The 26,740-nt window shown below is 34.8% G+C and overlaps 1 protein-coding gene across 7 annotated transcripts in view; it reads left to right on the forward strand.

Annotated features, from left to right (window-relative positions):
• Nucleotides 1-26,485, forward strand: part of PHTF2 (putative homeodomain transcription factor 2) — a 113,305-nt gene extending 86,820 nt beyond the window's left edge. For 5 of the 7 annotated variants that reach the window (XM_038562822.1, XM_038562817.1, XM_038562819.1 and 2 more), the window contains 9 exons: nt 3,924-4,142; nt 10,848-10,976; nt 12,990-13,262; nt 13,482-13,613; nt 16,192-16,278; nt 20,069-20,224; nt 21,034-21,129; nt 23,292-23,417; nt 24,058-26,485. In XM_038562822.1, coding sequence (XP_038418750.1) covers nt 3,924-4,142; nt 10,848-10,976; nt 12,990-13,262; nt 13,482-13,613; nt 16,192-16,278; nt 20,069-20,224; nt 21,034-21,129; nt 23,292-23,417; nt 24,058-24,078 — 1,239 coding nt within the window. In that variant the 3' untranslated portion in view covers nt 24,079-26,485. The remainder of the gene's footprint in view (nt 1-3,923; nt 4,143-10,847; nt 10,977-12,989; nt 13,263-13,481; nt 13,614-16,191; nt 16,279-20,068; nt 20,225-21,033; nt 21,130-23,291; nt 23,418-24,057) is intronic. The other 2 variants (XM_038562820.1, XM_038562821.1) reach the window with 1 other exon arrangement.
• Nucleotides 26,486-26,740: the final 255 nt, after the last annotated feature.

A 26,740-nucleotide genomic window follows, 5' to 3' on the forward strand; every position in this document is an offset into this window, starting at 1 on the left:
GCTAGGAGGCATTGGTTGTTTTAAGTCTTTTTTTAATGATATAAAAGATTACCTCAAAATAAAACCTGGTCTTCAGATTCTTTATCTGTAAAGTAGGGAGCTTTAGAACTAGAAGATATTTTAAAAGCTGCATTGCAGTTCAAGAAAATTCTGACTCTCAAATCAAGCCAACCTTACAAGGTATTTTAAGAAAGCAAAACAAAAATTCCTTTATGAATAAAATTGAGACAGGAAACAGTAGTGTTGTAGTGTTGTTTTACATCTTTATGTATCCTGTTCTCTTCAAATTACTAGTGATATTTTTCTTTAAGGTTGAGACACAAGGAACTCCTTTTGGAACGCACTTTGTGCATGGATAGATCTGGCGTTCTTCATAATGAAATGACTGGTTAGGGACACACCCATTTGTTATAAGCCTCCTTTATGTCAATATCTATAGATATACTTTTTAGGGGTTTTTAGTTTTTTAGGAAGAATCCTCCAATCTGCTGGTGGTATGGGAGTAGTAAATACTATTCTAGGCTGCCATGGTATTTGTCATCAAGGGGATTGGGAATGAAGTGGTAATCTTGTCATTTAGTGTGTAGACTTTCACTTAACCCCTCTTCCTCCCAGCTCCACCCCTGCCCCAGTTTGTTGCCTTTTTCTACTATCTGCGATGTTTATCTGGTTGTCTTCTTCTAGTCTCCTGTTGGGAAGATGGTAGTGGAGTTACTTGATTATTTAGAATGGGAGGTGTCCTGTGGAATTGATAACTTCCTTTAAGCATTTACCCTGTTTCCTACTCTCTCCTGCTTTGTTTAACTCTACAAGTGTCTTTCAATTTTTATTCCCTGTTGAAAATTAGCTTTTCATCTAATGAAAGTAGCATTCAACGAGAAAGAAGCATAATGAAGAAACCATGGGCTTGGACTCAGAATATTTAAGTGATTTTGGAAAAATTATTTAACTTCTCTGAGTCTCAGTTTCTGCATCTGTACAGAGAGGAGACCAACCTCCTCAGATTGTTAGTACTAAATAAGATTATACACAATTGCCTGGTACAAAGCATTTATGTTATAAATTCTTATTCCCTTCAAATAAATAATTGATTATATGCTCAGAGTTTTAGCTGTCAAAAGATTTAAAATAAGCAGACTGGACCAAGTTAAATGAGCTATTAACTTGAGCTATTTTCTGTAATGCAAAATTTTCCAATTTTTAGCCTTTTTTCAGCATTTTTTGTAGTTTTATGGTTTTATTAACACAAATATGACATGAACATAAGCTATCTATTCTTTTTCTTCACTATGCCTGGCATTGGGATTGGTGACTGATTGCCAGGTGGGCTGCTTTTTCCACAATGGCTTTGTAGTTCTTGGAGGATACATTGTGAGCAATCTCTGCACAATAAGATTTGTTGCACATCAGCAGCACTTCAAGCTCCTTGAAGTTGTGGACTAGGAACTTCCAGGAGCCACTAGGCAGCCTGTGCTTTGTTTTCTTGTTGCTCCCGTAACCAATGCTGGGCATCAATATCTGGACCTTGAATCTTTGCATACCCTGTTGCCAGTGCCTCTGGGTTTCTGCCAGTTGCGCTTAATTTTGACATATCAGTCTGACTGGTGCCAGATGAACTTCTTGGTCCTCATTTTAACGATCTTGGGCTTCACCAGAAGTCTGAGGGCAGCCATGATGCCCAGCAATAGATGGCTGCCACTTCCGCAGGCAGCACCGAGGAGAAGAGAGCCTTTTTTCAGCAATATTTTGTGAAGTTCAAAGTGGCCATTAGCCACCTAAATGTTGCAGTAAAATTCTTTTTGACATACAAGCGGTCATAGGTCATAAGTTTTCGATTTTCCGTTTATAAAATGGCCCGCTTATTAATCAGAATTTGGCAAAATACATTTATAAACAATTAAAGATATTTCTGAAATCACCCATTAGTTTCACTTAAATAATCATCAGGCCTTTAATCTTGTTACTCATTTCTGTATCAGATGAGCAAGTCTGCATCAGAAGCTGGTGATAGATAAAAGCTAGTTTTATCAAAATTTTAGGTGAGCGATTACTGGTTACTTAATACTTTCTGTGCCTTACTATCTAATGAAAACAGTTATGATTAAAAATTGTGTATGCTTTGAGTATTCTGGTTGACATTAGTAAATCAAACATTTTTGGGGTGCTTTTTATAAAACAGACTGATTTTTACCTTTTTTCTTTCTGTATTTTCTTTTTATTTCTCTACTTTCCTGCTCAACTCTTTCAAAACATTTTTACTTCTCCTTCCTTCAAACAAATAATTATTTTCCCACAAATCCTTAACACACTAAATATATATTCATGGGGCCCTATTCTAATATTAATTAATTAATTATCAAAAACCTGTCTCATTCGTTCAGGATGTTTTGTTACATATGGTAAGGGTGGCAAAAAAAATTGTTTTTTGTCTTCATCGACTTACAGTGTATTTGAGAGTTATGATTTACTTGAGAATATTAAATACGTGAACATTTAATAACACAGACAATAGAGATGCTGAATAGCAAAGTAAAATTTATTGTCATGGAAGTAAATAATAATACCTCACTTTAGGGACTAAGGGATCACTCTAAGTAGAAAGCTTCAAAACTAACATTTGTGGAGCTCCTGCTTTGTACCTGGTTTGTACTGAAAGCTACAGTGCTCATATAATTTTCAGTGTCTCTTTAAGATAGTTTTATTCCCCATTGCCAGAAGACTAAGCAAGGGTCAGAAACGAGGGAAACCGGTTATAAAGGGACACAGATGGTGTTTTCCTGACACTTGGTTGTAGAGGAGAGTAGGATACAAGGTAAACACATAATTGGAGGCTGGAGTGACAAGGAACAAGCTGTGTTTAGGGGCTAGGGAGTAGCCCAGTGTCCCTGGGGGAGAAGCTGATGGTAGGGACAAGTGGAGAATAAAGTCCAAAGAGTAGCACATTTGAAGACAAGCATGCTGGTGAAGGAATTTGAACTTCATCCAGGAGAGCAGTGGGAAGTCACAGAAGGACTTTAGTCAGAGGAGTGGGAAAAAAGCTCACTTTAGGAAGATAATCTGGAAAGTGGGGAAGGCCTTTCAGATTGGGGGCCAATTTGGAGGCTCTTTATACCAAATAAGATATGGATGATAAAGTCTGAACTCTGATGATAATACAAGAAGAAGAAAGGGATACATCTAAAACATTTTAAAGGTGAAATTGACGGTCTTAGTGACAGGATAATTAAAAACAAATCTGAGAATTTCAGCATACTTGGCTATAAAGATAGCTATTATCATTCTTTATTCAGTAAAAGTTATTTTGAATTATTACATCAAAATTTTGCCCCAAAATATTTATTTTGCACAATAATAACTGCGAGAAAAAAGGAAACTGATTAGAAATTATTTAACTTGTGCTTTTTAGTTTTTCATTTTTATGCCATAGATTATCTCAAAAACATGAGTTGGCAATTATCTTCCTGGGATAGATTATTAATTTTACATCAATTTATTGAACTTCTGTTTGAAAAACAAAAACAGTAGATACATGAGATCTTGTGTTGCTAAAAAAAGACTACAGTAAGGAAATAACTCCATTAAACACATCAGTTAAAGGTGGTTAATATTCACTGACTATACAGTCCATACAAACTTAATTCTGAACTGTGTAGAAAAATTTAAGAGGAAATAGGCACAACCTTCGCATGCAAAATAACACTTGAAGCTGAGATTTGAAGTTTAATAAATTTTGAAATGAGGAAATTTAGTTACTCCTTAAAAGCTTATTTTTAATGTTTTGCTCTCTGTTTCACTGTCATTTGACAGTGTATTTGTTGCTATAGCAAAAAAAAAAAAAATACCAGTGTATGGTTCTGATAGAATCCTTTGAGTTGGAAAGGGTACATAAATTGCATTAATGTCAAAGAATATCTTGATTTCAGGATGCCCCTAAATCGGGTACTAGTTGCAGCTCTCGCTGTTCAAGTTCCAGACAGGATTCTGAAAGTACAAGGCCAGAATCTGAAACAGAAGATGTATTATGGGAAGACTTGTTACACTGTGCAGAATGCCGGTCATCTTGTACCAGTGAGACAGATATGGAAAATCCTCAAATTAATCCAAGTGTGAAAAAAGAATATAGAGACGACCCTTTTCATCAGGTTGGTTTACAGCATTGGGTTATTTGGGGCTCTCAGTCCAGCTTTTTTTAATGTATGTACAGATTTTATAGAGGTGGAAAAAAAGCTTACATTCAGTTAAAGTAATAGTCCTATGATTTGTTTTTTCATGTGAGCTGTAGTCTGGCTTCATTGGAACATAGAATTTCAGTATTTATATTATGGTTGTATCTCTCGGCTTGCAAATTTACATTCCTGAGAAGTTGTTGGTAAATGGAGTTTTATAAGTCAATTTGTGTTTTAGATGCGTTAGTTTTTTTTTCAGTCAACATACTTCATGGTTGGATCAGCACTTGTGGCCTTAACTCCACCGATAAAATTATGATTCATAAATTTCTATCTCATGAATATCAGATTTACATCTCCCAAGAGCTTTAGTAATGCTGTCCAACAGAAATATAATGAGAGTCACATATGTAATTTTAAGTTTTCTGGTAGCCTCATTTAAAATGTTTAAAATGGTGAAATTAATTTTAATATATTTTACTTAACCCAGTATACTCAAAATATTATCACTTCAACATATAACCAGTGTAAAAAATACAAATGAAATATTTTACTGTTTTTATACATCTTCAAAGTCTATTGTGAACTCTTACAGTACATCTCATGTGGACCAACCACTTTTCAAGTGCTCACTAGCCATGTGTGAGTAGGTTACCGTATTGGACAGCATACATCCATACCATATCTTCTTTTGAATTGCCCCACCAGGTTCTCAAATTTAACCAAACACCCCATTTTCTCTTGTAAATCTGTTTTTCTGATGGCGCTCAAAGTCTTAGTGAATGACCTCTCCATCATTCCATTCACCAGTCTGGAAACCCATGGTCATTTAAAATCCTCACTCTTCCTCTTCTTTCCCTCATGTAACTTTTCACCAAACTCTAATAATAAAACCAAGTGAACTCTTAAAAAATTATAGTTAGAAGGGAACTTACTTAATCTGCTAAAGGGTAGCTGCCGAAGAACCTTCTAAAAGCCTATCATATTTTAACAGTGAAATTTTGGGAGTATTTCTATTAAATGCAGAAACATGTCAGAGATACCCTTTATCACACTGCTTTTTCTGTCAAAATCCTACCAGTTATGTTTGTCTGGTTGAACTTAGATTTAAAGTCTACATTAAAGAGCAAAATGTCGAGAATAACTAAAACAGTTTAAGAGAACAACAGGGAGACTTTTCCAACTGGATATAAAAATTTATTTTAAAAGTATAGGAAGGGAGAGAAAACTGAATGGGAAAAAATAAGAGAGGGAGACAAACCATATGAGACTCTTAACTCTGGGAAACAAACTGAGGGTTGCAGAAGGAGAGGTGGGTGGATGGATGGAGTAACTGGTGATGGGCATTGGGGAGGGCATGTGATGTGATGAGCACTGGGTGTTATAGGCAGCTGATGAATTATTGAACACTACATCTGAAACTAATGATGTACAATACGTTGGCTGAATTTAAATTTTAAAAAAGTATAGTAATAAAGGTAGTATGGGATAGTTGTATGCTATGGACTGCATAATGTTTGTGCCCACCCCCTCCCAGCCACTGGTTCATATGGTGAAACCAAATGCCCAAGGTAGTGGTATTTGGAGATGGGGCATTTGGGGGGTAATTAGGTCATAAGGGTAGAGCTCTAGGAAGGATACCCCAGAGAGCTGCCTTGGCCTTTCCACCATGTGAGGTTACAGCAAAAAGAGTTTAGTCTTTTTGACTATAAAAACCAGGAGGTGAACCAGGAAGTAGGATCTCATCAGACACCAAATCTGCCAGCATCTTGATCTTTGGACTTCCAGCCTCCAGAACTGTGAGGAATAGATATCTGTTTTGTTGTTGTTGTTGTTTTGTTTTTTGTTTTGTTTTGTTTTGTTTGTTTCTTTTTTTTTGTTTTGTTTTGTTTTACTCATGAGAGACACAGAGAGAGAGAGAGAGAGGCAGAGACACAGGCAGAGGGAGAAGCAGGCTCCATGCCGGGAGCCTGATGTGGGACTCGATCCTGGGTCTCCAGGATCAGGCCCTGGGCTGCAGGCGGCGCTAAACCGCTGAGCCACCGGGGCTGCCCTATCTGTTGTTTGTAAGCCATCCAGTCCATGATACTTTGTTATAGCAGCCCAAGCAGACCAAGGCAGCATATACAAAAATAGACCTATGGGACAGAATAAAATACCCCAAAGTAGTATGTGTTTATATGGATCCCTAATACATAAGTGGCATTACAGCCAGTGGGGAAAGGATGGACTCTTCTGTATATAGTTATAGGTCAAATGATTCTTCACATACAAAAATATATTCCAGGGCAGAGGGAGAGGGAAAAAGAGAATCCCAAGCAGGCTTCATGCTCAGCATGAATCCCCATATCAAGCTCAGTCTCACAACCCTGAGATCATGACCAGCTGAAACTGAGTCACCTGCTTAACTGACTGAGCCACCAGGCGCCCCAAGAGAAGAATTTTTTAAAGAAGATAAAAAAAAAAAAAAAACACAAATATCAAAAATGATAAATTTCAAATATCCTAAAATTTTAAAATTTGGGGCCACAAATTAAGCCATAAACATTGTTAAAAGATAAATAGAATTGACAAAATGTTTTGGTCCCCTTACCCTGAGATGTGAGCCACTTGAGCGTGTATATGTATACATAGGGAAAACCGGAGGGAAGGATGGAAGAGCTATAAGAGAAGAAGTTGTTGAATGAGATTTCTTATGATTCTGGAGGGGAAGCATAATTAGGAAGTTTTGCCTTCAGTAGGAAGGAGAACACATCTTTTGCTGAAATAGAAGGAAGAGGAGAAGTGCATAGAGTAGAATGATGAAGGTGCAGGAGGTCTATTAACGATAAGAGAGATGATAGGACTGGGGGCTTGTAGATGGTGATGAAGGCTCAAAGTTATCACTTGTGGGAAATGGAGAGTATGTGTGCATGTATTTAGCGTCACACTGCCGCATTGTTGAGGGTCTAGCTGGAATCTGAAGCCAGGAATTTGTGGTTGCCCAATCCACACAGTTGTGTGATACTCTCTGGAGTTCAGTTGTGGTAATCAAGAATAGCAAACATTCAAAAAGCATTCACTATCTGCCAGGCACTGTGCAAAATAATCTTGCTGCATTATGTCATGTAATTCTCACAACCTATGACATTGTGGTGCATTTTTTAATGTATTTATATAATTATTTTATAGATGAGAAAAATTGGAGCTTGGAACTAAATAATGCACCAGAGTCACACAATGTAGGTGCTCAGTAAATAGTTGCTACTCAGGGGACAGGAGAGGCCAGGGAGTAATGGATATGGTAAGAATCCAGACTTCTTAGTTTGAAGAAGGAAATGAAACCAAGAAGGGACAGATGGATTGAAGGATAGGTGTGTTTAGAAGGGTTTTAGAATTGAAGATTTGAGACACCTGAAAAAAGGAGTTGTGGTTGAAGACTTAGTTCAGAAGTCGAGCAAGTCGAACATTTCGGTGTGTTGACAAGGTTCAGGCTGTGGCCATGGGAGTAGCTGAAGGTCTACTGGAATTTAAGAAGTGAAGAAAACAATGAACAGCCCATGAGAATAGGGTGTTGGATGAGTCATCGGGATATTCATCTACCTCACTGAGCATAATAACTGGAATTGAAGTTTAGGAAAATGCCACAGAGCTATTTTCCCAGTGATTCCATAAAAAAAGCATAGAAGCAGGGACCATGTGTTCTTTCCTCATGCTGACTCACACAGCGCTTAGTACATAGTAGGTGTTTAACAAAGATTGAGTGAAAGGAAATAAATTTTTTTTCAAAGCATGCCAAATTGTTTTTAATGCATGCTATACAGAATAAATTGGCCCTAAATCTATCATACCACTCTGCTTTTTTTTTTAGTAAGATTTTTAATGTTCCACTCTGCATATTATAGTACCATAGGCTTACATTGCTATTGCTTTTGAATTCAAGACATGATTTTACACACATTTATTATTCTCAGGCTTCTAAAAAATAAGTTTATATTTTCAGTTTTAATAGTAGCCATGTAATGGAAATTAGCTCCCTTTAATGCAAAGCTACCAGTTTTTTTCTCTTATGACTAAAGTCTGTATTAGGTTTGGAGGGCCGTTTTTCTGCCCACCATAGAGACTGCAAAATCCCAACTTGTGAAGAAACTGAGCATTTGTATCCATCCATTCTAGTCAGGATGTTCTAGTCAGGATGTTACCAAATTTGTAGTTTTGTTTTATTTTATTTTCTTTGGCAATAATCACTGAAACATTTCTACAGCAGAAAATTGCTCTCCTCTAGTCATGGCTGAGTATATAATAAAGTATGAGGCCATATTCAAGTGAGATTCATTTTTCAGTAGGTAAAGCCAAATTTTCATGGGTACAGTTCCCACAGGTAGAAACCCCAGTGAAGCAGTTGTCATGGTGAATTTACTTGAAATAAAACGTACCACCATTTAAGTGTTAAGGTTTTCAGGCAGTAGTTGAGATTTTTGAAATAGAATTATTTGCCCTGATGTTTTCCTTGAGCCTTTTTGAAAAAGTGTTTCCTGCAGTGCTCTTCTTGACACACTGTAGGCAGTGCATGTTTCTACAAGACTGTTGTTTCAGAATATATTTCACACACACAGATTCAGGGTGTATCTATGTTCACACACAGAGATACAGGGTGGTTTGTTTGTTTTTCAGTTAACTCTTTAAATTCACCAGTTTCTGGTTGCTGTCTTTTCACCTGCCTTCTGGCTTTCTAGAAACAGAAAGATGATATCAGACACTAGTTAAAACAACTGCAAAGGTAGCTGGGCAAAATGAATACTTTTGGAAGGAGGGTGAAGAGCTTCTTGAATTCTATTTCTGTCTCTAGGTAGACTTTCTTGATAAGCCTTGCTTCATGTAATTGGGAAGCCATTAATTTACTGTTAACAGACTTGAGAGTTTAAAAAGATTAGAAGCCTGTAAATCAGTGGTTGAAACCTCACCTCTCAGACTTTACATTCTGCATTCAATTTCTCCCACTTGTTCTGTCTTTTCAGTTCTGTTCTGTTTCATAATTAACTAGATTTCCATGGAAAGTTTGATATGTATTTTGGCACAGATTACTTCTATCCTAGCTAGAATATTTTGTGGAATATTCATTTGTGGAATTAAGTGAATAGTTAATAACTAGTATCTTACAGTTTTTAAGGCTCTCCAGTAGTGAAATATATGCTTTGATGGTTAATGTATGTTAAAATATTATATCTTTGGAAAAGATAAATTTTTAATGGAAACTTTTTCATAGTCAAATAAACTAAATGTAAAAGAGCCTTGCCAATAATATGGCTACTGGCATTATGGTTTGTCTATAATTATTCATCACTGTTTATTCTATTTATAGTAAATATGGTGTATCTAGCTTTACATAAAGAAAATTAATGTATGTCAGAATGCTAATAATTACCCATTTCTGTTTTCTTACATACTATTAAAGTATTATATCTTTAATCAAAATGAATCAATGTAATTTTATTCTCCCTACAGGAAAATATTATATTCCTTAAGTTTTCAAATACATATCTTTACCATATTTTAATCACATTTTTGTTCTTCCAAGGATGAATATAACTATAGTAGGTTCTTCTGTTTATTGTTAGAAGTTATTTTAATGAAATAAATTATAAAAATAGCAATACTTGTAACATAAACAGATTCATCCATTTGGGGTCTCATCTTTTAATGTTAACTTCTCTTATGTCTGATAATGTAAAGATTAGTTTTGTATTCATTTTGTTGCTATTTTTAATCCCGACTATCCTATTTTGAACTTTTATTTATTTTTTAAAAGGTTTTATTTTTAAATACTCTCTGCACCCAAATGTGTGGCTCAGACTCTCGACCCCAAGATCCAGAGTTGCACACTCCACCAAAAGAGACAACCAGGAGCTCCACAGTTTTGTTTTTTTAAATATAAACCTAAACAAACCAAACACCCCAAACTTAAGCATCTGATCCTGTGTATTAACACTCTCAATTGTTCTTTTCTTTTCCTTGAAAAACTGAGAGGTGCTTAATTCTTGGGAGAGTACTTATAGTTCCATATGCTTCTATTAGCAATATTTAAGGGGGAAAAAAAGTTAAGTTAATCCTCTGGGGAATCTCTAGATTAAAATATCAGAAAAGTAACTCAATCAGATACTGAGGCTGAGGGTGTGAGGGAGAGTCTCTTTCAGGATGAGATTGTATCACCGTTTCATCTTTCAAAGAGGTTTAAGCCATACCTGTCATCTGCTTTTGTATTGAATGACTATAAGCTGGAGAGTCAGTAATAAGAACAAACTGATATCCATTTGTCTTGGAACAGGAGCATATTCGTAGCTATGTAGACAAATTGACAACTAAGTGCTTTTGCTGATACATTTTAAAGGATTTTTGAACAATTAGTTTGCCTAATACCTGTTATAGGAGGTTCTTAACTTCTTTATGACTGTGTAATTTCATATGCCATCTGCTTAATGTATGTGCTAATTAATATTAACAGAATTCTAGAGTCACTGATTTTGAGTATTTGTAAATACACATATACCCATATTCAGAGAAATATGTATATGTGTGTTCTATTTATAAAATATAAATGTATTCATCAATTTGTTTTTTAGTGTAGTTTATATATATACACACACATGTTTTATTTATGAGATGTGATAAATGTATTCACTGATTTCTGTTTCTTTTTTATAGAGTCATTTGCCCTGGCTGCATAGTTCCCACCCAGGATTAGAAAAAATCAGTGCTATAGTATGGGAAGGCAATGACTGTAAGAAAGCAGACATGTCTGTGCTTGAAATCAGTGGAATGATAATGAACAGAGTGAGTTTTTAAATTTTATTCTTTTAGTTCAAGAATAAGACATTGGTTATTTATGTATTAAATAATTACTAGGATGTTATATTTACAACTTAACCTTATTTCTTCAACTTCAAGAAGTTATGTATATTTGGCACTGTGATTTAAATGGTGATTTCTCACCAATCCACTGTCATCTTTTAATGTTTTCATTCTTCTAACCAAGATTAGATGAAACAATGTAAAATTTCTTTATTTTATGTTACTCTTTCTTTTGTTTTTTATGGATCAGACTGAGGAGGCACTAGATACACAAGTGTTGCTGAAGGCTTATTTTTCTCCTGTATCATCCCTCCTGCTTCATTTATTTATTAGTACTCTCAAAATTCAAAGTAAAATATTTGTATGATACTTCCTTGCCCACTTAAATATATAGAAGTGATGCAGCTAGTGGTGTGAAAATCTTGAGCAGTGTGAGGAGGTGGAGTACAAATAGTAAGGGTTTTAATTTCAGTTCCTATTAAATTGTGTCTTTTATCAGATCATTACACTTTTTAAATTTTATCTGATTCTTCTGGACAGCTAGTCATAATTTAACTTCCCATTCTAAATTTCTTGTCTTTTGTTCATTGTGTTAGAACTATTGTGCATACTTCATGGAGGACAGAAATTAAAAGTAACCGTGCTAGAAATTGATCTCCTTCCTAATGCATATGCAGAAGGAGTCTCTGGAGATTTGGATATAGTTGGTGCTCCATTCCTTAACAGCTGTGAACTAGCAGGTCATTTACAGAATGGATAATATGATGATAAAAAATTAGCTGGTATTTAAGATCCCTCATACTCCTACCAGTCTTATTATTTTCCATTATTTAAATTTCCAATTTCCTTTTTTATAATTCCTTTTTCCCCTCTTTCTTACTTAATTTTTTTCCCTAACATACTCTCTCTTCTAAAATGGTTTGAGAGTTTAAGGAGATACCCATTTGTATTTTGAACTCTTTGAAGGAAAACACAAGTTGCAAGTTTGTCAAATAAAACTCTTGATTTTTCTTTTTATGAACCAAGTTTAAGTGGAAATGAGATCTCATTCTTTTTAATACTGAAGTATTTTTGAATATTTCTAACTTTTGAAATAATGACATACATAGAATTTTTTTTTTCCAGATCTAGGTAAGACCAAGATGGTTCATTCTTTTGCATCTATTTAGTGAATTAAAAATCTGATAATGGGGATCCCTGGGTGGCGCAGCGGTTTGGCGCCTGCCTTTGGCCCAGGGCGCGATCCTGGAGACCCAGGGTCGAATCCCACGTCGGGCTCCCGGTGCATGGAGCCTGCTTCTCCCTCTGCCTGTGTCTCTGCCTCTCTCTCTCTCTCTGTGACTATCATAAGTAAATAAAAAAAAAAAAATTAAAAAAAAAAATCTGATAATGAGGGATGCCTGGGTGGCTCAGCGCTTGAGCGTCTGCCTTTGACTCAGGTCATGATCCCAGAGTCTTGGGATCAAGTCCCACATTGAGCTCCCTGCAGGAAGAGGAAGCTTGCTTCTCCCTCTGCCTATGTCTCTGCCTCTCTCTCTGTGTGTCTCTCATGAATGAATAAATAAAATCTTTAAAAAAAAATCCAATAATCTATTTTTAAAAACTTGAAGACCTGGGGATTCCTGGGTGGCTCAGCAGTTTAGTGCCTGCCTTCGGCTCAGGGTGTGATCCTAGAGTCCTGGGATCAAGTCCCGCATTGAGCTCCCTGCATGGAGCCTGCTTCTCCCTCTGCCTGTGTCTCTGCCTCTCTCTCTCTGTGTCTTTCATGAATAAATAAATAAAATCTTAAAAAAAAAAAAGCTTGAAGACCTAATGACTTACAATTTGACTGTAATATACTTCAAACTTTGAATAAATTTATATTTCATAATTCATGTATTAAAACTGATTTTAACAAAATGATTTCATATTGCTATAAATGGGATAATGCTTAATAGAAATTCATTTTGCTGTAGATAAAATTTATGTACAATTTTTTTTTCTTTCTCTATAAAGGTGAACAACCATATACCAGGAATAGGATACCAGATTTTTGGAAATGCAATCTCTCTAATCCTGGGTTTAACTCCATTTGTTTTCCGACTCTCCCAAGCTACAGACTTGGAACAACTCACAGCACATTCTGCTTCAGAACTTTATGTGATTGCATTTGGTTCTAATGAAGATGTCATAGTTCTTTCTATGGTTATAATAAGTTTTGTGGTTCGTGTGTCTCTAGTGTGGATTTTCTTTTTTTTGCTCTGTGTAGCAGAAAGAACTTATAAACAGGTGGGTATAGTACAAAATTCAGAATAGAGAATACTTTTCATAATATTTAAAGAATTTCTGAAGTATTTTAGTATTTCATTAAATCATTTTGATCTGCTATTTTCCTGTTTTGTTTTTGTAGTACTTAACCAAAGAAAATCATAACGAGCCATATTTTGTCAATTTTTGTTTTTCTGTGGTAATCTACTTGAAAGTTAATCCTATCCTAATCTTTTTTAGCGATTACTTTTTGCAAAACTCTTTGGACATTTAACATCAGCAAGGAGAGCTCGAAAATCTGAAGTTCCTCATTTCCGTTTGAAGAAAGTACAGAATATAAAAATGTGGCTCTCTCTCCGGTCCTATCTTAAGGTAGAATGCTGGTGATAAAAATACTGTTAACATGCTAACTTCCTCTGAGAGTTTCAGTCTTTTTTTTTTTTTTTTGAGTTTCAGTCTTTTTATCAATATGTATTTATGTCTAAATGTATAGTTACCTGTGTACTAACATGGTACTATGTGGCCATACTTAGTATTCTTTTTAATCCATATGCAGAAATCCGAAATAAATGTTTAACTTGTTCTTTAGAGTAAAACACCAGAGGTCTGAACGGCTTAAATACATTTTAGGTAGATTTTTCCAAGATCAGATGGTTCTAAATGTATCTTTTTTTTAATTTTTTTTAACGGAAGCATAGTTGACATACAATATTACGTTAGTTTCAGGTGTACAACATAGTGATTCACTTTTTCTGTAGGTTATGCTGTTCTTACCACCAAGTATAGTAGCTACCACCTGTCACCGTACAGCATTAATACAGTTACCATAAACTATGTGCCCTAACCTGTGCCATTTATTCCTGGGACTTATTCTTTCTGTGACTGGAAGCCTGTACCTCCCACTACCCTTCACCCATTTTGACCATCCCTATCCCCCTTAGCTCTGGCAACCATCAGTCTGTTCTTTGTATTTATAGGTCTGATTCTGGTTGTTTGTTTATCTGTATGATTTGTTTTTTTAGGTTTGACATTTATCTTTTCTTCATAAATCTCACCACATTTACTCATAAGAAAGCTTAAAGATTTTATTTCTATCTAGAATGGTTATCAGAAACCAGCAGAGGGAGCCCACTGCTTAAAAAAGAATTAAAAAAACTAATCGGTGAGTTTAGCCTCACTGAAGTGGTCTATTACTATTCGCTTGCAATTCTAAGTCATTCTTTTCATGCTGTTCTTTTCCTTTAATCTTTTTAAATAACTTTCCTAATTATAGAAGTAAGATATAAAAACTTAGGAGGGAAATGGGAAACATCTGAATTAGGTTTAGGAAAGCACTTCTTTTGAGGATTATTTCTTTGCTGCATTAAGACACAGTGATTTTCATTATGCATGACGTAATCAGGTCTTAAATAAAGTTGACCCAAAGACCAGAAACCCTCTAATAAACCTAGATCTTTATTTTTTTTTTGAAGTAACAATGAAAGAAGTAAAAAAAAAAAAAAAAAAGTTTGCACTGTCTACCCTTCTGTTTAAAAAATGCATTATTCTTTTCATTGATATAACTTGTAAGACTCCATTGGGAAATGCTAAAAATTGGCTTGGATTATTTTGCTCAGTGTGACTTTCCTGTCGTATGGAGGGATGGATATGATCTTTGTTATGTGGCTTACTAAGAAGCCACCTGTAATTCCTCATTATCAACTCTAACTTGGTGTTACATTCTTTTGTACATTGTTCTATTTAATGTTAACCATGTAATATCCACTACTGATAACATGAAAGTCCTTACCTTTAGGAGCTTACATTTCAACAAGGGAAACATGTAGCCCTAGACCTAGGAATTATCTTTGATATTTACTTCCCTCTCTTGCATTTCCAATATCCAACTTATCACCATTTCCCACCCCTTCTACTTCCAAAATATATCTTGGGTCCATTTACTTTTCTTTGTTTCCATATCTGCCACCCTAATTAAAACCGTCAGTCATCTGCTTTTTATAGCTGTAGTTGCCTGTTACTGGCCTTTCTGCATTCAGCTTTCCTCCTTCCAATACATTCCTCAGTCTGCCACCAGTGATCTTTTCAAAATGTAGTTTCATCATATAATTCTTAAAACTTTTTGGAGGTTCTCCATTGCTCTTAAGCTAAAGAACAAAATCTGAACGAGGCCTGTAATTCCCTTCGTGACCTAGCTCTTGAGGAAAGCCTCTCTCTCTTGTTTCATTTTGAAGCACTTTCCTCTCTCCATTCCAGCCACACTAGACCGCTTCAGTTCTTTGAATGCGATAGTATTTTTCCTGTTTTGTGCTCTCACTTGCCCTTCCTTCTGCCAGGAATGCTGCCATGTGCCATCATACCCTGACATCTTATTTTGGCATGAATAACACTTTATTAGGGAGATCTTCCTAACTCGTAATTGAGACTTAGGAGTGCGGGCCTGGAAAGGTCTCCCTAAGGAAGTCATGTTTACAACAAATTCCCTACCAGTTTTCTCAAAGCATCCTTTACCTTTCCTTTAATAGCGCTCATTACAACCGATCACATATAGCTGTGGTTATAAGCTTGCTGTGTGGCTCCCTGCTAGCTCCTGTGAAGATAGGGCCATGTCTATTTCACTCTCTGCTCTATTTCCAGTACCTAACACAGCACCTCGTTCTGAACAGGTGCTCAAGAAACATTTGTTGAATAAATGATGACTGTTTGAAATTAAATGAAAAATGTGGAAGTTACGCCGTGAATTCTGTGCTATATATTCCTCATTACACTGTATTGCCAATCCTCAGGAAATAGTAACACTTTGTAATTAAATTCATCTGACAAATTAGGTATATTTTCAACATTGTAAGCTTTGATCAACCTGCAGGGATGGATCAACACTTTAATTGAAAGCATGGAATTAGCTGCTAATTAGTAAATATATTTAAAAATGTTTTCCCTTTTTTTTCCCCAGCGTCGAGGTCCTCAGCGATCAGTTGATGTAATAGTTTCATCTGCTTTCTTGTTGACTATATCAGTTGTGTTTATCTGTTGTGCCCAGGTGAGTTGACTTGTTCCAATGTGTAGAAATTAGATAATCACATTTATAATTATTTAACTCCAGAAGGCTTTCTAATAAACAACCAAAGTACCTATACACCTAGTAATATAAGTTTTAAAATGGGCTTTTTTCCAGTTTTTTTTTCATAGAATAAATATATGTGTCTAATTCAACTCTATGTCATGAACAGTGGCTAGTGTTCTCAGATGTCTGTTGATTGACTGTATAGGAATTAGTTTTTATCTGCCATTCACTTGGTTATCTTTATTTCCCAAAACAAACATATGAGTGACTAGAATTATGGGATTGTTTCAGACCATTTTTCATGAATCTCTGATTTATTCACATTTAGCACTAATTCTTTCATTTTATATCTGAATCGTCACTGTGACTTAACTGCCTCAGGCTCTAAAAAGGAACTCATTGGCCAAGATTAGTCAAGAAGCACAAAATATCTCAGGATATTCTAGGTTATAAAATTAAACTTCCATTTTAATATGACATACTAGATTACCTGAAGATTCTTCTGCTTTAAAGCACTGTACAATGCTGGAGGGGAGGAGGGAGAAAAAAAAACCTCAGCTTTTTAATATACATATATAAGCTTTTTTATATACATATTACATACATATCTGAGTTTATAAGACAGTAAGGGGCCAAAACTAAGGATAAAATTTAAAAACAGAGCAATTAAGTGTATATGTTAATGCTTGGGGCAGCCCTTGGATAAGATGAGGTTACATGGTCAATCTTAGTTTAGTATCCTAGAGACTTGAGATTCTGTGCCAAGAGGACAGAAAATGAGGCCTCAGTCTACATACCTCCTAATACATGCTGCCCCTTGAACAACTACAGTCCCGGTGAGAAGGTAAAGTAAGAAATACCGTCTGCTCACCGGCACAGAGGACAGTAAGAAAGCCCATCTGACTCTGCCTGGACTCGGACAAGAATAGGAGGGAGTAGGTCTCTCTTCTAAGAATATATAACTGTAGGTCTGCCTTTATTGTAGTTTCCGGGTTCAAAATGTACATTACAGATCTTGTTCTGTAACTTCTGTATCAAGAAGTTAATAAGAAAAGTGGTCCTAGGTTCCTGGATACCTGGGTATTTGGCAGAAGCAAAACCAAGATTGTTCTTGGGGGGATATGACCTCAACCTAGGCCTCCTAGGATTTCCACAGATGAAGCCCCTTCAGGTTTCAAAACACTGCGAAGAGACAGTCCACCATGAGTGAGTTAATCAACCAACAGCAGGATTAGATCTCCGGCTATGTCAGATAATAGACTGATCAGATAGGAACTATAAGATAAAGACATAGGTAACACTAGGAAAAAAGGACAGACAGATTTGAAAAAGAACTGGAGGGACTTCAGAGAAAAGAAAAATACAGTTATTAACATTTAAAACACACTAAACAATAAATAGATTGAAGACAGCTGAAAACCATGAATGAGAGATGGAAGAGGGGGCAGACAGCCCTGGTGGCGCAGAGGTTTAGCGCCGCCTGCAGCCCGGGGTGGGATCCTGGAGACCTGGGATTGAGTCCCATGTCGGGCTCCCTGCATGGAGCCTGCTTCTCCCTCTGCCTGTGTCTCTGCGCCTCTCTCTCTCTCTGTGTCTCAATGAATGAATGAATGAATGAATGAATGAATGAATGAATGAAATCTTTAAAAAGAAAGAGATGGAAGATCCATAATATAGAATGGAGATAAAGAGATGGAAATATGAAAAGGAGATTGAGACATATATACGGGAAATCTAACAAATACTCAGTAGGAGTTCCAGATGGGAAGGAGAAGGAGGGCAGTACTTGGAGAGATAGTGGCTAAGAGTTTTTCTGTATTGATGAAAAACATTAATTTCAGATTTAGAAAGCACAACAAGGAAGAGAAGAAGCAATAAAAGTAAATCCACACTTAGACATGATTTGGAGAAACTGCAGAACACCAAAAACAAAGAAAAATCGTAAAAGCACCCAAGAGGAAAAGACTGATTTCTGTACTCAGAATTCCTTATTGCATCTCCGCCTTTTCTTTTGGGTATAATTTCCATGTTCCTGAAGTACATCCTGTAGTAGGTCTGACTCCTATGAATATAAAACCTTTCTATGCCTATCTACAAAAGCCACATAGAACATAATAACTCTGAAAGGTTTTGATTGTAGGATAGAAAAAGATACCTTAGGCAAATACTAGCCAAAAGGAAGCCAGTGAGTTCACCTTAATATCAGATGAAATGGACGGTAGTCTAAGTACAATGGGGGGATAAAGGGAAGCTTGACAAAAAAGACGATATTCATCAGGAAGACCTAATAATTCCCTTGTAATATAACGTCAAATGTATGTATAGATAGCCAAAATCAATAGCACTAAGGTGAGAAATTGTAGGAAAAAACCTCATTGGGAGGTCTCAACACATTTTTTCAGAATATAATGAAGATATATATGTAAACAAGAATATTAAAATTTTGTTCTAGAATCCAAGAACACATTTTCTTTTGAGGCATAAGGACAGTTTATAAAACTTTCCCGTGTACTTGGACATAAAGTAATCCTCAGCTGAAACTATACAGACCCTTTGATCCAACTAATGCAGTTACAGTAGAAAACAGTGACAGCTACACAAAAACTCATGTGTTTAGAAATTTTAAAACATGCAAATAACAAAGATTTAAAAAGAAAAGGTGCATTAATAAGCTACTGGCACAGTTGAGAAGGTTTTTTTTTTTTTAAGATTTTACTTATTTATTCATGAGAGAGAGAGGCAGAGACACAGGCAGAGGGAAAAACAGGCTCCATGCAGGGAGCCTGATGTGGGACTCGATCCCGGGTCTCCACGATCACGCCCTGAGCCAAAGGCAGCTCTAAACCGCTGAGCCACCCACGCTGCCCAGTTGAGAAGTTTTTTAAAGAATGCTAACAATATATGTTACTTTATATCATTAAAGTTGAAACCATAGGTGTGAACAATTTTGTACAAGTGCATAATTTATTAAAACTGACTCAAAAAGTAATTGAAAACCTGAGGAGACCTGTAACTATAAAACGGTATTGATTCAATAGTTTAAAATTTGCCACTGGCAAAAATCCTGTAGACCCATATGGCTTTACAGTTGAATTTTGCCAATTATTCAAGTGAACAGCTAATTCTAATCCTACACGAAACATCTAGCGAATAGGGGGTAGAAAAAGGGAATATTCCTTATTTTAGGTGACTAACAGGATCTTGGTATCAATTGCCAGAGAGAGAGTGTGAGAATGGGAAATAGGAACTAATTTTTCTTGTTAACTTCAAAGTAGTAGCAAGATGAAACCAGCAACTTAGTAACAATAAATATGCCATAACCAATATAGTTTATCCCTGGACTGCAAAGATTTATAATTTAGAAAATCCCTGAATCTGGTTTGAGCTCTTTCAGGATCAACAGCTGCAGAAACCAAATTGGTGAATTTCAGTGGAGATTCCTAATTCTGAAAAGTACTGTTCCTAATCTGATAAAGTGTATATTTCAAAAATTAGAGCAAGCATTGTACATATGATATTTATTACCTTAGGGGTATTTAAATTAGTAATACGACAGCTACCCTCTCTACCACTCTAGTCACGGGTTTTGATTATATTATACATTTTATGTGTTTGAAATAGTCCCTATTAATAAATGTGGAGTGTTTTTAAAATGTGCTACTGCATTCATGATCAGTTTGTATGAAATAAAGTGTAACTTCCTTTTAAAAAGAAATTCCTTTAATCACATTGCTGCTTCCTCTTGCCTTTTTCATACACTCTTTAGTTGCTTCATGTTCATGAGATCTTCCTTGATTGCCACTACAATTGGGAACTAGTGATCTGGTGCATCTCGTTAACGCTTTTTCTGCTAAGATTTGTTACCCTTGGATCAGAAACAAGTAAAAAGTATAGCAATACCTCAATATTACTTACTGAACAGGTGAGAATGCATGTTTATTCTGTTATAAATTGATGTCTTTAATCTACATATTAAACTAAAAATCTTTTCATTTACGTCAATTTTTTTAGGAACCTGTTATGTCTGCATTTTCTGTTACAAAGCAGGACTTGCAGATTGCAGTGTTCCTGCCTTGATGCAGGTTTCAAATCTAATCTGCTGTTTTTCTGTATCACTTTTATTTGACAAGAAGGAAGTACTGTTTCTAGAAATGATGAATTTTAAACCATTAGCAGGATACGTTTGCTTTGCAGTGTAGTAGGGCTGTATTTGAATAAGTATGAATTTTTATTCATTAGGAAGGTAGAGCATAATAATTTTGATGGTTAACTTTATTTTGTATGAATTTGTTTAGTGTTTTCCTTCCTTGTCATAGAAATTATTCAAAGAAACTTACAACCAGTGAAAACTTTTTGAGTAACACAGAAGCTCAATTAAAGGGAAGAAGGAGAGTGGCAAACAAACCAATTGATTTACCTTAGATCTTACTTTAGATTGCTTTGACTCTGGGATGAAAGTGTTTCACCTATTAAGTAATGACATCAGTTTGCCTTTCTTTTGCCAGCTTTTGTTAATATTTAAAAAGTTTAAATAAGTTCTTGTTTTATTATAAAATAACATGTTTATTGTAGGAAATTTGTACTATGCAGTAAGTATGAAAGAGAATATTAATGTCATTTGTAATCTCAGTAACCAAAGAACCACCATTAATATTTCAGTTCCTTTTAAAAATGAGTATTTATTGTAATTTTAAGTATTTTTAACTATTCATTCCTTTTTTTTATAAAAAGATAAACCTCTACTTGAAAATGGAGAAGAAACCTAACAAAAAAGAGGAACTGACACTAGTGAATAATGTCTTAAAGCTGGCTACTAAACTGCTAAAGGTAAAAATAAAATTGAAAATGGATATAGCTAGCGTAGGATATGCTATTCTGACATTATATCGGAGTCTTTTGTTTGCAGCTCCAACCTTGTGTTTGGTTTTTATGATTTATCCAGATTGTTTCCAAATTACATTTGAACACACTTATGCTGTGTACATTTTACTTTTACTGTAAAACTAACCAAAGTAATCAAATCATTTCATTTTAAAATTTTAATAACTTCTGAACATTTAAGACTTTAATAATGTTTAAAGTATTGTTAAAGGTTGGCATCTTTGGAAATTTTGTCTCCTAGAATTTAAAATAGACTTCAAAAAGGGGGATTTGATGTTAATTTGGAAATTTTCTCATTTTGTATTTCTCAGAGCAGTCTTCTGCTTGGGCTGAGTCAGCTTAAAAAGTAGTAATACATAATAATTATAATACTTATAATAAATATATATCACCAGTAAACATTTAAATTTTCAGATCACTTTTGTAACAATCAAAAAATATAATTTCAAAATATTTGATTTCATAACTCCTTGATAAATTTGATAAAATTTGATAAATAATAAATTTGATAAATAATAACTCCTTGATAAATTTGATAAAATATTTTAATACTACTTTGCAGTGTGTATAATACTTTCCTAAAAGGGAAATATCTTTTAAAATCTCAATTTCTTTACCAAATTGAATGTAATTCTTAGAGTTGTTCATAAGTGTTCATAAGTGTTCAGAAAATTGTACAAGATTAGTTGTGTCCTAACATTACAATTATGTCTTCAGTCAGTTAAAAAGTCTTAATTGGGTATACTGCCTCACAGTATACCTTAGGCATTGACAAGGTTCTGAAGAGGTGGGTGGGCTTTCTAGTGCATAGTGTGCAGTGTCTTCAGAGTGTAAGCACTGTGCTAGACAGGATGAGACTTAGGAACAGCTTCAGTCCCAGAGTAGAGAGAAATAGGAGATAACTAAAATACAAAGCACAACAATGTGATCCTTTTTGATCATACACAGTTGTATAGTCTCTACTCAGAATCCTGGGACTTAATATAGATTGTTTGCTGTCTCTCACTCTTCACAGCCCAGAAATTCTGAGGTCTATTGATTCATCCTCTCAAATAGCTTCTAGTACATCCCTGCTTCCCTGTCAGTACTGCCCTAAGTCTGACCCTCATTGTCTCTCACTTGAGCTTCAATCCTTTGAACCCTCAGTGCCTTCCTGCTTCTAGTCGCACAGCTCTCCAGCCTGTCTTCCACATTGCTTCCACTTCGTGTGATCCTTCTCATCTGCACATTTGATACACTTCTCCCCGAATTAAATTCCATTGGTGCCAGTTTGTCAGTACAATCTGCATAAAGAATGACCCTTACCTAAGTAGCAGGTTTTAGAAATTTTTGAAGGACTTCTTTCCTTGCACTTGGGCTCTAAAATGTTGAGCAACCTGTAGCAATTCAGAGGTGCCGTGTTCTCATGTGTCTAACGGAGTATCTGTTATCTCCTCCTACTAAGTTTTAGGGGCACCTTTCTCTAGGGCCCATACCTTTCATATATACCTCTTCTATGGGAGGCTCATAGTTGAATTATTTATTTGCATGTCTATTAGACTGTAGGGGTCCTTCAGCACAGGGACTGAATCCTAATTTTCCAGAGCCTAATACAGGGCTTGCCATATAACTTTAAATCTGAGAATCAGTAAATCACAGAATATTAAATCTTTGAATCAATCAATTTGTAATATTTGAGAAGTAATTATCTCAAAGTTTTATGTATGTTTTAATAATTAAATGCAGAAAATTTCTCTAATTTTTTCCAAAAAGATACTGTTCTCTTACATTTTCTGTTCTTATACTAAAAAATGTTTTCAAACTTCTCGGTAGCTACTAGACCAATACTTTACTAGTGATTCATTTAAGACAGAAATTGGAGTTAAAATTTTAGGTTATAGAGTTCTTTTAGTGCAAATCACTTCTGAAAAAAAAAAAAAAAGAAAACCTAAAAATATATTCACTTCTTACAAGTTTAATCAAGTTTATCCTTTCTAAAAATATCCATAATCTGTAACCGTTTTTTTGAAAGTGTTTTTGAAAATTCTTATTGTATGTTGCCCTGAATTAGTTTAACTGATAATCCTTAATGAACTTCTGGGCTCATGATTTTTTTTTTCTTCTGCTAGGAATTGGACAGTCCCTTTAGATTATATGGGCTTACAATGAATCCACTGCTTTATAACATCACCCAGGTTGTCATCCTGTCAGCTGTTTCAGGTGTTATCAGTGACTTGCTTGGATTTAATTTAAAGGTAAGAGCTTCCAGGTATTTTTTATTTCTTAGTGCCCTGTTACATTTTGTGACATTTATTTTACCTTATCGGTCTTGTGAGATCTCATATGCACAGTGATGAAATCATTTTGATAATATTGTACTTGAAGAATTCTTGGTTTACAGTGCTGATGGAACTCCTAATTTAGAAGAGTATTCATATAAAATAGGACTCTTTTATAGAATAATTAAAGGTATTTATTTTTACTCAGATAATCTGAATCTAATTGAGGTGATACAAAAGAAAAAAAGAGTCCTATTTCTTTTTTTAACCAAAAGTTATGTCATTTACTAGATAGCAATGCATACATCTTCCAACATATGCACAGCTCTTGGTGAATAAAGTATAGACTCTTCGTATTAAACAAGTGTGTGTGTGTGTGTGTGTGTGTGTGTGTACTGCTACTTCTCAGTAAAAGAAAGCAGGGGAAATCTGATTCTCACTTTTTTAATTTCAAGGTGAATTCTTCTTGAAGAAAAAAGGATAAAAGAGTTTAAAATAATAGAACTATACTTGTTTATGAATGAAATTTAAATAAAAGCATTATGGGATGTAATTTAATAAGTCGCAGTATTAAAACTGACTCTAATGGTTACTCCTTCTGTTTTCTTTTCATTAGCTGTGGAAGATTAAATCATGACAATTCAGAGAAAAGATGTAGCCTCTTTTCCAGAATAAGAGTACCAACTAAGCTGCCTGAAAGCAGTCACTGACTCTTTGCTTCAGGAGTCTCAGCTGGGAAATTGAAGTGTTTACATCACACTGTCTTGTGCAATTCTTATATTTATTTTACTTGTTCACTGTTTTTTACATTTATTTTAGTCTTTCTTTATATTTTATTTTTAGCATCGATGTACTTTAGTTGTTGCAAGGGTGATAAAACTGATATCCAGATACTTGAGATCCTGGTAATTGTTCATAAATAATTGACAAAATAACAAATTATGAGAATAGAAGCCATTGCTAAGCACTGTTTCTCCATCAATGCCGTGAACTTGCCTTACTTGAGGAAAACTTCTTTGACTTTGGAATATTGCATTGGACTCTGCTAAACACAGAAAGTATCTTCTTTGGTAAATCAAGATCCAGTCAGGGTTTCTCTTGAATTATTTTGGAGCAGTGCCAGGATCTACACTGATTAAGCTGCAGTTACACACCCTTCAGTATTAATATATATGGTATTACATAACAGGTCAACAAGTGCTCTTTGATGATAAAACTCTTAATAGAGCAATAATTGTAAATGGTTACCATACTGTAAGATATTTTGATAAAAATTAACTAGTAATAATTGTATTTATTTGAAACACTGGGCTGTTTGCACAGCTCCAACTGTGCATGCTCAAAATGTGCACTTTTTAAAATTGTTACTTTTAATGCGTATCTTTATATGGGATATGTTATAGTGTACTAGGGCATGATATGGTATCCTTTTGAGTGAGGTATACACTCATCTCACAAGTGAAGTGCCTATTGATATTACTAAAGTACGTTATGTTTACTCAAGTAAAATAATTTTTCCCCATGGTACACTATAGTGTATACACACTCAAATGAACAACTTAAGAATAAGGTTAAGAACCAATAAAATATTCCTCTGATGGCTAGTTATAAAACTATATCCAGATTTTCAGAAAAGAGCTTCAGTAAATTCTATCCTCTAAACTTAACCTGGTGCACCCCCCTTTACCCTCAATTTCATAAGGGCTATTTTAGATGCTTTTAACCTGGAAAGTTACCTACTCCCCCATGCTACACACACACACACACACACACACACACACACACACACAATTTGCCAAGTGTCCAAATGAGAACTTATCATGTTGGCATGTTAGGTAGGTAGGGCGAATATGATGATATCTTACATTGGGCCTTGATTTTAAGTTGTTATATTTGTACAATCAAGAATATATTAGGAATTACATGAAACATGAAATGTTTTTGCAATTTTTTTTAAACTGGGTATCTAGTTTCTAAAACAAAGAATTTATTTGAAACAGTATAGAATTTTCTTGGTGCAAGGTGTATCATGTTGAATATCCTCACGTTTTCTACCATGTTCTAGGGAATTTAATTGTAAATGATTTATTTGATTGGTGCAGTTTTAATCCCCAAGTCATAATCTTAAAATCAGGAATGTGTAGAGAATAGAGCCATGTCATAATATCACTTTGCTCTTACCATTCCTTTTGATCAGCCTCAATTCAGCCTCATTGTTTGGTATATTTTCTTTATGTAGAAAACAACAAAAGCAACTTGTTTTATTTGCCTATGTTCTCATATGTTTAATAATGACCAAAGTGCATTCTGAGGTTTTTCAAGGAATGTATTACTGGAGCTTTAAGAACATACTTATTTTCTCATGTGAAAAATTAGGCTTTGTTTGATATGTTTCTTCTTCCTCTATTGTCTAATGTTGAGGTTGTTTTTAGGAATTATATTTTATAAACTTTTTCAGATAAGGTACATACCTATACAGAACTTAACATTTTGCACAGAATATATCAAATATATTTTGAGAAAAAAAAGTACAGCATGAGTTCTGTTAGGAATAAAAGATAAAACTATTGTATCTCACACAAAAAGAAACTTATTTCAGAATGGAAATATTTTTGAGAAAGGTAGTTGAGTATACTGATTTAGGAAAATGCTTGTTTTGGATTGAAGTTCATTTTAACTTAGAGTTGGGAGTTGATTTGTTAAGTACAGTATACCTCTCAACAACCTATAAATAATATGAATTATGTCACTGATATGGGCAGCAGTAGAATACCAAAAGGAAAAAGTTGTCATTTTAAGCAATTTCATAACATTAATGGAAATGTTTTCAAAGCAGAAAAATTGACATTTGCTGCCTTTAAGAATACCATGAATGTAAGAAATTGAAAGAAATTGTAACATATCACATAATATAGAAAAGGCAGTTCAAAGATAGAATTGTGGCAGATGTTGTGTGTTAACTGTTGTTTCTTTGCCACATGTGTTGTATTTGAAAGTTTGAACAGCAAGTTTAAAATAAAATATTCTATGCTGACAGTGTTAAACTGGAGGTGTTTTCTGTTTGTTTGGTTTTTGTTTTGTTTTCATTTTCAATCCATATACATTTCTATGATAATTTTTTATTTACTATAGCATGAACTTTAGTTATAACTCCTAGATTTGGGGGGAATAGAAATAAGTATTTTTAAACTCCTTGATATTTAAGATTTGTTGTGATTCTTAACATGAAAGAATAATAATACATGTGCTGGTCTTTCATCACCAAAATGCTATAATATCATATTTTTCTTTGCTTGTTT

This window comes from Canis lupus, chromosome 18 (genome assembly GCF_011100685.1).
Source record: "Canis lupus familiaris isolate Mischka breed German Shepherd chromosome 18, alternate assembly UU_Cfam_GSD_1.0, whole genome shotgun sequence".
Taxonomy (NCBI): Eukaryota; Metazoa; Chordata; class Mammalia; order Carnivora; family Canidae; genus Canis; species Canis lupus.